Raw genomic sequence first — 14238 nt, 5'->3', positions numbered from 1 at the left:
CTCTTGAAGAAACACACACACACATAATACCGTTCTGCCCAGCGTAACACGGCACTGAGGCTAAAAGATCGGTCAGTTCTCAACACACGCTAGCAACGCACCGGACGGTCTGGAAGGGACATGGCCGCCGCCACCCAATGTTGCCCGCGTGCAGCCTACCTTTGCGGTACTCTGATTTTCCAGTGACTCTAACGCAGCGCCTCCTCTGTTTTATCAATGCGATGCGGCCGATTCACCGTAGAGGAGGCGCTATCTGAGGCAAGACAAAAGGTAAATGGCCGCTTGGTGAAGTACAACCCACTCTGCTAGACATGCGCAGACAACGCACGGAAAAGACCGACGACCAAATCGCAGCGGAGAAGCGCCGTCGTGCCGACGCCCGCCGTCTGAAGCGTGCCCAGGAAACGTTCGTGCAACGAGCCCAGGGCTAGCGAAAGACCGTGAGTCGAGGCGCGCCCGGAAGCAACAGGCTACAGACCAGTTGCGCGACGCGCGAACCGTCAGCGACTGAGAGGCTAAGCCGGCTAAGCGAGAGTACCGGGCAGGGGCGGATCCAGCCACTCAATTTAGGGGGGGGGGGGCGGTCGCTTGAAGAAAACTGGAGAGGGGGGGGGGGGTCGCTTTTGTTTTTAGTGTTACTTTTATTGAAAGAACCCATCACAGCATAAGTACTGTTAATTTGTACTTAAAGTGGTTCCACTCATTTGTCCTAATCAGTTTTCTAATCTTAATAAATTGGAAGAAGTACTACAAATTACGGGTTACCATTCTTCAGATGTATGCCCATCTTGCTGCGCTAAGCCTTTGTTAGAAATCGGGTTGCGTGGCCGGTGCGAACACGGGTTGGTGTCTTGCCGGACAGTCATCAGGATAAGTTGATGGAAGGAAGAAAACTATACAAGTAATTTACATTATCCAGATCACAGGAAACAGGCACGGTGCTCTCCGGTGCACCAGCACCGGATTAAATTAGCAGATTGAGGTCCACCCCATTTTCCCTCTCTCCACGCTGTCACCCCTCCAGGATTACACCTTTGTAGGGTCATAATGATGAGCACACACCTGCACTTCAAAATTCAATGTCCCGTTGACCGCGCAAGACTTCAGAGGTTGAGGACCGCCATCTCTCACGATCATTCCGGGGATTAGGAGGCTCGTTGACCTCGCGTTGTCAGCACTTGTACTCGGATTATACGTTTGGACAAAAATTATCCGTATGACACCGAACAGACGACAGAGACGACATGGCAGGTGCACGGTGCGCTATTAGTCTTTTATCAAGATACAGAAACACGGTACACAAATAGGGTACGGGATTACGGTAGCGCTCCTCCTCTCTCACTCGTCCGCTCCCAGTTCCAGTGACGCACTAGTGCGTCTCCCGAACGACAGGTGAATCGTTAAAGGGATACTAAAGGCAAATAATTTATGTCAGAGTGAAAGCTTAATGTATGACAACGTCTAAAACGGCAACATTATGAACAGCAGTGCCCTACTTACCGAGAAATTAAGCTAAATGTATCACATGATGAGCGCCACGAGCGGGATATTTTGGAAACGATCCCGATGACGTGAGAGAGTCCGACCACAATTAATCACTCGTAATCAATCTAGCTGCAATAAAAAAAAGAACCTTCCGTGCATCAAGAGACGTAATAAAATGCTACTTGTTCGTTTCTGTTTATTTATGGAAAAAGAACCTCTTTCGCGTTGCCATGGGGAACGGCGCACGTGCTTCAAAGGTTCCCTTTTCGCCGAACTGCGCTTCGCCCGGCGTCCTGCTTCGCTCACGCGGTCGCGTCTCAGCGGTAGTTTCGGTATCGCGTACTCCCGCGTGTGTTTTGCGCGCTCGTGAAAGTCGTTCTGACAGAAAGTTCGACAAAATGAAGCATGCATGTGATGTTGCCGGATGCCCGAATGGTGCACGCCGCCGCGCAGTAAAGGCGTGCAACGTTGGGCGCGGCAACAGTGACGTGAGAAATACCGCTTTCAGGCGGGTGATTTGGACTGCGCTAATGCGATGCGGACCACTAAAACGTGATTTTATGTCAAAATAAGCACTTCCTTGGCACAAAAGTAGCACTGCGAGGTTTCTGGACCGCTATTTCAACAATCAACGTCGACTTAATATTTGCCTTTAGCGTCCCTTTAAGAATGCATGGGCTGACAGGCAATAATGAGGCGTGACACCACGCAGTAAATTTCGAAAAAGATTTTGTGGTGTTGGGGTGCCTTTACCGCAATTAGCAGCGGCGGAAGCACAACGAGCGAGAAAGGAAGAGCGGTACCGCAATACCGTTGTTGCTCTCCATCAACCCACTCCAGGTCGTTTTCAGTAGCTGAGAAGCGAGGTCAAACCTTCAAGGCGACAAGGCACGAGTGGCGGCTCTTAGAAGCCTTCTTGATAAAGAAACAAGGAGAGAAATGCGTGAGTGAACCGTCACTGGTTTTAACCGATAAAGAAATAGCGTTTCTGACCGCCGGACCAGGGGAGGCACGCGAGTGTAGGGAAGTGGTTTCGGAGCTGCGCATGTGCCGTTTGGAAATGAAACTATTTAGTTTAGAGAGTGCTTCAAAATAAATAAAGCACTGCTCCACTTGCTCATCTCCACGCGTACGTCGCATCGTTTTAATAAGTAAAACGAAGACAGCGGCGACAAAGCAGAACGGCAGCAGCATCACAGACGACGAAAATTAGCAAGTGGCACAGTGCTTACGCATATTTACGTAAGCCTTGCAAATGACTTTCTGTGGAATACCCTAAAAAAATAGCTGCGCACTTTGTAACCGAAAGAATAAATCGCAATGTGCGTATTAACATTATATCGGGCTGAGCATGAGCAAGAGATGCTGAATATATGAGCGTGCGACATATCGCTTGTACTTTAGAAAATTTATCTCAGTCAATGCGGCATTGCTGCAGTACCTTTGAAACTTCCGAACAGAGAATCGTGGGCAGCGCTTATTTCATGCAAAACAAAACAATTCATGTTCATATTCTTTCACATGTCTTGGAAAACATACCTTGAAGTTGTTTAACACGTGGAAAAATATACTAAAGAAAATGTACTTAATTCAATCATAGTGTTATAGCGGATTCTGTAGGATATTTGTACATTCCTCGTAACTGCAAACATTGCTGACATGTCGTGGAAGTACGAACACATGGCATGCCAGCAGTGATAATGCGATAAAATTAAATCTGTTCAAGCACACCCCCACTGCATTTATCATGCGAGGACGGAAATGGTTTGACAACAGCATCATGGGTGGCCGCGGATGAGACCAGGGCTCATGTAGTACGGCCGGCCAAAGAATATCGTCTTTCGACGACATTTGCAGCGAAGCACGCAGATGCGCGACCAATTTTTTCCTTTCCTCGCTCGCGCATGCGCCGTAAGGTTGCGTTATCGTCAATAAAACTTCTTCTCGGGCTAGTTGGTGTTGTATCCCAGACGTCATATTTAGCGCTTGCCCTGTGCACTGTCTTCTTCTCTCTCCTCTTCTCAGCCATTTCGTTCTTTTTCTTCCTGTTTGCGCTAAAAATACGACGTTTGCGTTATCGTGTTTCTCTCTCGGGGGCGCATGTAACATGTGTGCGTGTGTGTATTGAAGCGTTCTGCAATAAGCGCACGGAAGAAGATGAAGTGGAAGAGGGGTAGAAGTAGAGGGAGAAGAAGTTTGAATAAAATGGCGGACGACACCCGTCTGATCGAAGACATGTCTTTTATGCGTTAGTTCTTACAAGGAACGCTACATTTTGGCGCAACCGTCAGCTTTCGAAGACCGCATATGTGGGTTACCTTTTTCATCGACGAGGCGTCATCGGAGCCTCTTGTTTTCACACGGTACCATGTCCACGGGTGAGCCAGTGATGGACATTCCTCGCGAAGTTAGCTCGACCGGACTGATCGACACGGTACTGCGAGAAGCTTCGATGAGCCGTCAAGCCCTCGTGCAAAGGGGATCAGTGAAAGTGAATCTGCAGCTCCAGACACTAAGCGAACTCATTCTGGAACCCATTCACCGTGGCACCTTCAAGCAGGAAACGGCTTCCGGTGAGGTGAGCAGCGTTTTGTCTGCTGTTGAGCGACAACAATGGTGCATGATGCAACAAGCTGAAATAATGGAATCACTGGTCAAGTCCCTTAGCCAGGAAAAACCACAATGCGGGTCATTGGATGTGGTTTTTTGAGTATGCATGCGAAAAGAATATGTGGAAAAGTGACAACACAAAGATTGTAAACATGCGCCGTTATTTGGGTGCCATCGCAAGAAAGTGGTACGATTTGCAAGTTATGGATGGAACATCAATGTGTTGGGAAAGGTGGAAGAGCAACTTCTTGGCGTCTTTCCAAGTCAATGCTGTAGAAAGATGGGATGCGGCACTACACTTCACATACACGTCTGGCTCTTTGCTGGAGTACTGTCTTCAGAAACGCCGCCTACTGCATTCTGCAGAACCAAAGCTGCCGTCGTCTGCAGTTGTCGCTTTGGTAACGCAAGGTTTTTCCGTCAACATCCGCAGTGATCCACGATCATTTGATGAACTTCTGCGATGCATACAGACCTCAGTGACCACATTTTCTTCGCGAGAACAGCAAGGTGGTAAACAAGCTCTTGATCTTTGCAACCAAAGTAACAATGAAGCGTTCATTCTGTCATCTGAGACTGATAGCGAGTATCGCGGATGTGTTCACCAGCGGCATCACCAGCGACAACTGCCTCACCAGCGACACCAGCGACAACAGCGACAACAGCGACAACAGCGACAGCGGGCCTATTCGATTTACCACTTCTGGCTACATCTGGCTACCCGCGGGCTGCCAGAGACAGCCAGAACGCATTCGTTTTTTCTCGGGTTGCTCCACCCACCGCGCGCGCACTTCCGGTGGGCATTCGTTTTTCGCTCTCTGGCTGCATCTGGCGACCCGCGGGTCGCCAGAACTCGCCAGGACGATTTTGGTCTGGCGGCTCTCTGGCCGTTTTCTGGCTAGCAGACGCCAAAAGGGACGATGAGCGCTCGCGACCATCTTTGCGTGGTCTCCGCGGAATGCAAAGGCTTCGGGTACGGTCCCGTACTTCGGGACCTTCGGCGGCTCTCGGCCAGTGCGACAAGAAGCGTCTTTTCGGCCGAAATCTTCGGTCGTTCTCGGAGGCCTTGAGGATAAAATGACGAAGCTTCAAGCTCCTCAACCAGGGCTGCACAAGTAATTCTAGACAGTCGGGATAACGACGTTCTGAACATACAGCGGAACTCTATGCCGTTCTTCTCGTTGCAGTCTGCTTATCAGCAGACACACAACGAGATCTTCGACATTTTAATACTCGCACACAACGGTTTGGTGACGCCTGCGGAGCCTGCGAGCGCGCAGCAAGGCCACCAGCCCAGCGATCGTAGCTAACAAAATTTGTACTAGCATGTTGGAGCAGACGACGCAGTTGTGAGCCGCCCAGCCGCGAGCCCAAAATTCGATTTTACTTCTCCCGGCCACTTTCTGGTTGCCAGAAGTTTTTAGGCCACGTGATATAACGTCATTTCCTGTCAGAACCGGAACCCGCTGGCTGGTTTCTGGCAGCCAGCGGGCTGCCAGAAAATGGAAAATCGAAGAGCCCCAGCGAGAACAGAGTTCACCAGCGACAACTGCCTCATGGGCACGCCTGTTTTAAAGGTTTTTAGATATGTCGACGACTTTTTAATTGTGATGAACCACGCGTGTTCATTTAAAGTTTCCGAGGTCGACAAGGTTTTAGATGTTTTTAAAGCTAATGGTAAAGGCCTCACTTTTACCCATGAGAACCGCATTGGAAATAGCATACAGTTTTTAGATTTGAGACTAACTTTTTCAGAGGATCACGTTTGCTGGTGCTATTTACCGAGAGCAAAAAAAGAACTGTTGCTGTACGAGTCTGCCCACTCCAAGCTGGTGAAGAGGGCCATTGCCACACTGTGTCTGTGATCCTCGCTCAAAAGGTCTTGTGAGCACAAGATGCGGGACAGCTTTCTTCACCATTTGGGTCGGCTATCAAAAGCCGGCTTCCTTCATTCGGTCATTGCATCTGTGGCAGGATCTCTGCACCGCAAGCTAAAAACCGGGGCGCGGGAAAACGCGGCTACAGCTGGTGAGCGGAGCGACCAACGGCCGGTTGTTGTGCCTTACTTGCATAAGGTGAGCCACAATTTGAAAAAGGTGGCTCACAGGTACGATGTACCTGTGGTTTTTTCCGCACCCAACAAGCTGTCCCAACTGCGCCCCCGCATCATGGGCGCCTCAAAGACGGGCTGCCAAGTCAAGCATGCCACCCCATACACTCGGTGTGCGACGGGGGTGGTGTATGAAATACCACTAACTTGTGGGAAGTCCTATGTGGGACAAACGGGCAGATGTGTTAATGATCGCATGAGGGAACACGCAAACAATCTAAAGAAGGATTTCACTGCGCACCTTTCGGCGCATTGTAAGACCTGCTCTTGTGTGCCAAGATTTAATGATGTGAGGATTTTGGGCAGAAGCCATGATAAAACGGCGCGTGAACTTCTCGAGGCTTTCTACATCAAAGAGAAGAATGATGATTGCGTCAGTCAGACGTCAGTCTTCCTGTACAATGCGGAACACAATTTTTTCAAATCTTTGATATGATACGCCCCCTATAATTTGTGACGTTGCGTTTGCGCATTGGGATGTGTATATATGTGCCATAATCTTGTAGTCTTCATTAAAGTTGTGAGTAGCGCCTGTCCCGTCGGTTTGTGTTCCTTACTTTGTGGTGTGTGCGTTTTTAGCGCTGCATTATGTCATTCAGTGATTAGTGACGTAGGCCACGTGGGTTCTTTTAGCACTAGGGTCCAAATTTGAGTTTTCGGCCTGCTTTTTTTTTAATGTAATCTCATCTCATTATAAAAAGCATGCCTCCTAGCAGGAGCAGCCGCACTGTGGTTTTAATATGCACAGCTGTCAGCATAGGTCGGCAAGCTCACTCATGAGATCGAGCCGTGATGCTGAGTCTGAGTGAGTCCGGGTGAGCAATATTTTGGCGGGTCTGTGTCCGAGTGAGTCCCGTAGAGGAAAATTTTTGTGAATCTGAGTCCGAGTGAGCCCTAAGGGCAAAATATATTTCTTGAGTGATTCTGAGTGAGCTGCACGCTTTTTTGCCGACCTATGGTGCTATCTATTCAACCTCAGCATTATACTATATCAGCCTCGTGTCGGCTCAAGTTTGTACTCCCGTCGACGCACACGTACTTCAAAGCACTAGCACTCATACGCCAGCTCAATATTTATTGATCAGAGGCGTGGGTTACGGAAGACGGGGGGGGGGGGGGGGCAGGTGCCGTGACCTCCCCCCCCCCCACAAACTCTTTTGTAGGAGATTCCCCATAAAAAAATTTGCAGTGGCTTAGCTCGGTTATGCCAGGATATACGTAGCGTTAGCAAAGGTTCAGCTGATTATTCTTAGCTTTCCAGATTGTCTAGGATTATTAGCCTTCTTCTGTTCATTCTTCGTACGCTGAACCGCTAATTGCCAGGCAACTACTTCGGGATCCGATGAGATAAGCTTCTCGGTCCTTCTGCGCCGTCGAGCAGCATTTGCGCTCTCCTTCTCCATGGCGTTACCCACCTGCAAACGCCAGTCAGAGGCGCTATCAAGCTGCCCCAGCGCAGTGTTAGAGGGCGACTGCACAGCGAAGGCGAATAGCTACGCGCGCGCCGGCGCCACTGTGTCTATGGCTACGACGTCACTCCTCTCGAATGCGGCGCAGACCAGCAGCGGCGAGCCGCGCGCGGCGGTGGCGGAGTCTGCGCGCGCGCCGGCGCCAGCGTGTCTGCCGCGCCTACGACGCCACTCCTCCCGAACGCGCAGACCAGCAGCGGCGAGCCGCGTGCGGCGGTGTCGGAGAGTGCGTGAGATGCCAGCTCCGGTGACCCAGCTGTGTGACATCACTGATCCTCGTGCATGCGCAGCACGGCTAATGACCCTCCACGTGAAATCGGCTCCGGCTAGGCAAGTGTAGCTAACGCTACAATATCTCGCGTGAGTTATCCCTTTCAATAAAAATGTACTTACTGGATTGCAGCCACGGATAACTCATATTTGAAGGCACGAGATCAAAAGGCGCCAAGTGGAGCACCAATTATTCTGAATATTGGTGTTTAAGAGCATTGACACCATGGTCTAAAAAACCAATTACACGCTAACGGACTCATGAGTCAAAACACTCAGACTCACTTAGACTCAGAGAGCCGTGAGTCTGAGTCTGAGTGAGTCCGAGTGAGCAATATTTTGGTGAGTTTGAGTCCGAGTGAGTCCGGTTGAGAAAAATTTCAGTGAGACTGAGTCCGGGTGAGTCCGGTTGAGGAAAACTTTGGTGAGTCTGAGTCCGAGTGAGCTCTAAGGGCAAAATATATTTCATTAGTGAGTCTGAGTGAGCTCCACATTGTTTGCCGACTTATGGCTGTCATTAGCGGGCCCGTCGCTGACGGCGTCGGAAGGCCCACTGTGAAGCGGCTACGCCATGTGACACTTCCGCCCCTCGCTTTCCAGTGTCCATAGCTGACGGTTAATACTAAGAAAAATCAGTTTTGCTTAAGGGCGAAGCAATGAATGCGATATCAACAAATCGTATTGTTATTCGAAGTAAGGCTAGCAGCTAACTCTCTTGGATCCGATCTCGCGTAACTCAAAATAACGCTGGTTTAAGAGAATATGACCGTTCCAGGGACCGAAGCGGTTTTCGTGCTGTAAGTTCTCCGAACGCGAAGTAAGCGTTGAGAGCACAGCAAGTTTCCGAGCCGTCTCCTGATGCCTCGAGATAGCGGGCGCCCCCGACTGCGCCCTTCGATCGACGCATGCAGCTCCCCCCCTCCCCTGGCGTCCCTCCATGCTCCTTAGGAAAGACAGGCGGGGCGTTTCGTCTCTGTTTGATAAGCAGTCGACGGCGGCAGGCCTCGCATGCGAGACGATGTCATCGCACGCGCCCTCCGCGCGACGGAGACGGCCGGCTTGAAGGAGACGGCGACAGCTTGAAGGAGCCCGTGTCGCAGAAAATGCGGTGCTTGCGCCGGCGGCGTTGTCGATGGGTGAAATATCCCGATGGAAGCAAAGAATAAAAATCGAGTCGGATCGAGTCTGCATGGCAGTCGAGTATTCTACCACTTGGCCACGCCAGTGCTTCAAGCTCCTTCGGAAAAAAGAGCCTATGCAAGCGTCATGTCAGGACAATTGTGGTTGCAGTGTTGGTTATCAATTTTATATCAATGTAATAAACATGACATATGTAAACCTATGACTCCGCAACAATGCTGTGCGAATACGCCTACGACCACTACTTATGATGTGCACATCATCGCTCCGTGCGCTTCGTGACGCTTACGTTCTTGCGTGAAATGCCGACGTTACGTCGGACCATGAGTGACCGTTTAGACGCCAGTGTACTTCCTGGTAAGCCCACGATACGTGCACAACTACTCAATTTACACAAAGACGTCGATCCACCTCGTAACGCTTGGCTCAAAGCAAAAAATCCTACTCGCCGACTGCTTCGCATGAAACTAATTCCAACGTGAGAGCTGCCAGAGTTTTTATTATTGTTATTAATGAACAAACCCTTCCAAGGACCCTGTTTGTCTGTCTGAAATTTCGACCGTTCTCGCGCCGCCTAAACACTTTGCAGACACGACCACAAGCACGTCTGCACGCCCAAACTTTGTGACAAGCCCTCCTCAGTAAACCGATTCCGCGTGCGTGGTCGGCGCATCGGGAATATGCGAATAGCAGCCATTTATAAACTGTAATCCACTGTCCATATAAGCGTTTATTCTCGTTCCGTTTCTTTTTCGTTCGACTCAGTGTGGAATGTCTACGTTGTGGAATTGTATCGAAGACGGCGAGACGTAGCACGCTTAATGAATATCAAGAACTTGAGCCTCGTACTCCGCAGCAACCACAAGATTGCCAGGTGGTCCATAGTCGTTCAGCGAACTGGGAGCGCGGAAACGAACGAGGAAGAACCGCACAACACGAGCACTCACTAACAACTGGTTTTATTACACGTTAGTAGAAGCCATGCACACCTTAGTGTAAAAATGTGTCCTTCATATAACGTGTAATAAAAACCAGTCGTTAGTGAGCGCTCGTGTTGTGCGGTTCTTCATCGTCTGTTCCTGCGCTCCCAGTTCGCTGAACGAATACAAATTGGAACGATTTGAGGAACATTCTAGACGCGTTTCATGGCAATTGCTTTTCTTTTTCCAGATAGACGGTGCGATATAAACATTGGGTGCCACATTTCTTGCATGCGCAGTCACCAGCAAGTGCAGTATTTATAACAACGTCGTGTTCTCTCACCGCCGAGCTCGATGGCTTCGATGTCAAGAAGGGGCGCCAGGCTCGCCTTGGTCGTCAGAGAATTGCTGCCCAAATCCAGAAACTTCAGGGCCGGATAGTCCTCGCCGAAGTCGTCGGGTAGGGACGTCAAGTTGTTCCCACTGGAGAGAGAATATATTTGCAGTTCTTCGGGAACTCTCCATGGTGACAAGACGCGAAATACTATCTCCCAGGAATCTTGTTCGCATTCAACTGTGGCTCACACCCACTGTGGGGTATTGGCCAAGAAGTGAGTGGTTTTATAAAACGTTATAGTACATTAGAAGAAACAGAAACAAGAAATCGACTGCCTGGCTCTTTTTCTTCTTTCCTTTGCAGTAATATGCAAGACAAAGTGCAGAACAAAATGCACCACCCAAAGCAAGTTGCATCTTCACTACGCATTTTTTTTTCTTTGATTGAGGGTGCTCTACACTAGCAACACTCAAATCATACGACACCGCACTAAATTTCGTGCAGGCTGGCATGAAAACATCTGCAGAGTACATCCCTTCTATTTGATATCAGTCTCCGCAACGTGAGACTTATCTGCTTCAAGCTCCTCACGAATACTACGAAGCACGGGCTTCACGCCTCATTGGTGAGCAGTAGCTTCTGACTTGGTTTGTTTCACTCATGTAAAACAAGAGAGAGAAATTCTGCTACTCTACGCGAAATGGAAAAAAAAATTAAAAGCTTCCTTCTCGTCGGCCATGACAACCTTCTCCAAGCTACGGGCACCTGTCGCTCGTCCATTTAATGGGAGAAGGTTATTGGCGAGCCCAGCCGATTACTTTTGTTGTCTGGCTGACTCGGACTAGAAATAAATGTCGGACAACTCAATCATTCTATTGATAGTGAGCGAATAAATATTTTTCAGTCTTGTCGACACTTCGTATCGGGAGACAGGAAGTGAATGAAGAGCCCGGAAGTAGAAACCGGAAGTAAACGTGAGACCGCAACCATAACTTATTTCTCTTCATAGCTGTTTTATTGGCCGGAAGTGGATCATCGCAAGTCGGACATCGTACATGCCGTTACAGAAGGTGGGTGGAAGAGCCAGAAATTGTTTTTTAAAAAATAATCTCGCCCCTAAGGGAAATCGAACTTTGGTCTGCAGCGTGTTGAGAGAGCACGTATCTTCCGAGTCATACCATTAATTGAAAGTTGGTTGCTGTTAGTGATTTCCTCTTGCGGATGGAATAGCTTCACTGCGCCGAAAAATGAGGACAGACGAAACGCAGCGCTCGTGTTGTCTGCTCTTGTTCGTCTGCCCTCGTTTTTCGGCGCTTCCGTGCTTCGAAAAAATGTCGGAGGACGCTTGAGCTTCGCCTCAAGAGCAGAACGCGTAATGGGACCGCAACGCCTTCTCACGCGGCTTCGCTTCTAGGCGGACACCTCAACCGTGCCTTAAGGAAATGTCTGTACGCGTAACATTAGTCAATTCAAACTATCCTACAATGACCACTGCAAGTACGGTTGCAAAGTGCCCACTACGCCATAATTATTCCTTTTGCGAATCGGCGAGAGGCAACACGCGAGCCTACGCAGCTGCTCACTTCGTGGACGCTTTCGCTGCTGCTGCTGATGGTGATGATTAAGTATGTCTGAGCGCTTTGTAATGGGTGGGCCTTTACTTGCGCAATACGTATTGACGCCTAGCGCGATTCTACGATTCTGCCACGCAATATTACTCGCGTTAAGCAGACTCCTCGCATTAGACGACATTCGTATAGTTTTTTTTTCTGTTTTTTCAGAAGCAGTTCCAAGCAACGGTGTGACTCTGCGATAGAATACCTGCTTGCCATACAGAAGGCCTGGGTTCGATTCCAACTCGAAACGAAGTATTAATTTATTCGCATCTGTCTCGAATTTTCGCTCACGGACAACGCTCATTTCTCGCTGACAGCCAACGACGCCGGAATTTCTGCGAAACGAGCCAATCGGCGCTCTCGCGTTGAAATGGGGACACGTTGACAACGGATGGTGCGCAGTTTCACAACCAGTTTATCTTCGACGTGTCACATAAAGGTCAACAATCAGATGGGAGGAGTGAAAACAAAACATAAAATAAAATAACATAAGCAGTTATTGTTGATGCCTTCGTCCGTGAGCCTATTAAAGTTAAGACCGATTAGTGTGTATCGTGTTATAGGCTTTCAGAAGCCACGGATGTGGCTATTTCGCGCAAAGAAAACACAAGGGGAGGGTTAAGGGTTGCGCTTCCCTTAACCCTCGAGGGTTAAGGGTTGCGCTTTCCTTAACCCTCCCCTTGTGTTTTCTTTGCGCGAAATAGCCACATCCGTGGATTCTGAAAGAACATGAACCGACTAGGCCAACAACGTGTGCTTCTGTGTTATAGGCATTCGATTTCTTCATGAGTTGGCTTCTATGTGCTCATTCTTTTGATGAATTCATCTCCCTCCCATCTGGTTACTTATATGACACGCGCCGCAGGAAAAACGAGTTGTGAGTTTGCGCAGCATCTGTTGTCCCTGTTTTGTTTCGTAGTGCTAAGCGCAAGAAGAAAAAAAGAAAGGCGGGTGCATATTATTCTCAGCTGCAGAGAGGGGCGACATGGGTCTGCGATGTCGACGCGCGTGCAGTGAGTTTCGCTGCTGAAGGGACGTCAGTCGCGCCTGTATAGAGACCACAATGCGTTTGGCTGCAATGGAAGGCAGCCTTGGCTGCGCGAATGGGGCATAACTTGACTTAGAGGGCTGAGCTAGTGGTAATTATTCATTTTAAAAGACAGCGCGTGCAAGCATGGACACAAAAAAGAAGTCAAGACGGCGTTTGTGGCGTCTTGACTTGTTTCTTGTGTCCTTGTTTGCACGCCCTGTCTTTTTGAATGTATAACTTGACTAATCGATTTTACTTCTGCCTGAATTTTTCCACGTATCTTTTTTTAATCGTTAGCAGAAGTTTTGGCAATCACATGTGGAATACAGCAAAACGATACTTCTTTACCTAGATTACTGTTAGAGGCGGACATTATCTCACGACAAATAAAAATGACCATATTTAACCAACACTAAAGTTTTCACTGGTTAACATTCTAGCTTACTATACTGCACGGCACATATGGTAATTTACAGCCCGTGAGCTTGACATTAATTTTGAGGTTCACAGTTTGTGACGATGTTCGTGCTTCGGCAAGAAATTTCCGAAGCACGAATATCGCCCCCCCCCCCTCGAAATGTTTATGGACGGGGGTGTTTTACCGTAAATAATGAAAATAGGTGTTTTTCTCGAATACTGAAGGTCTTCAGCAAGTGGGCCCCCTCCGAAAAAAATTCCTGGCTACGGGTCTGCGCCTGAGACATTCTACAAACTTGTTCGCATAATTTGCATAACACCTGTCGGGTCTTTATTGCGGCGCACTAGCTTTTCGTTTCACTGCATGTCTTCCATAGATATATCAACACCTACATGCCTTGCAGTACACGTGTATCAAGGAGTCTCGGCTGTCTTGAGCGCGCACACACGATCTCTTTACAGGGCCTCTCTTTCGTTTGAGGGACTGACCTTGTAAGCGCACCTACATAGATTCAAAATGTTATTGCCAAGATGCTTCGTCTTTATTCTTGTGTAAATACGACTGACAGTTGTTGCTCTTGTACCTACCGCTTTCGCAGATGGCTGAAACTTGTACACGTGCATTGAACCAACTAGCCCGAAAGTACGTCTTGGCGTATTCCCTGTCGTGCGGGCGTTAGACCGGTGGCTTCGGGACGCTCCGAACAGCTCTTCTGAAGTCGCGTAAAACAGCAACTCCACCAGTGACACCGACTGGTAATAAGGATTACTACTAAAACCGTGTTATACTCTGTCTTACTAATTTCTAAAAAGACCTGCGCCATGATACAGCCC

The 14238-nt window shown here is 48.9% G+C and overlaps 1 protein-coding gene across 1 annotated transcript in view; it reads right to left on the bottom strand.

The window, feature by feature from the left end:
• The window catches only part of LOC119393154 (leucine-rich repeat transmembrane protein FLRT1), a 38995-nt gene that overhangs the window by 23911 nt on the left and 846 nt on the right, over positions 1-14238 (bottom strand). The window contains exon 2 of the mRNA XM_037659978.2: positions 10348-10487. Coding sequence (XP_037515906.1) covers positions 10348-10487 — 140 coding nt within the window. The remainder of the gene's footprint in view (positions 1-10347; positions 10488-14238) is intronic.

Source organism: Rhipicephalus sanguineus, chromosome 5 (genome assembly GCF_013339695.2).
Source record: "Rhipicephalus sanguineus isolate Rsan-2018 chromosome 5, BIME_Rsan_1.4, whole genome shotgun sequence".
NCBI lineage: Eukaryota > Metazoa > Arthropoda > Arachnida > Ixodida > Ixodidae > Rhipicephalus > Rhipicephalus sanguineus.
This window is presented reverse-complemented; position numbering and strand designations above follow the sequence as displayed.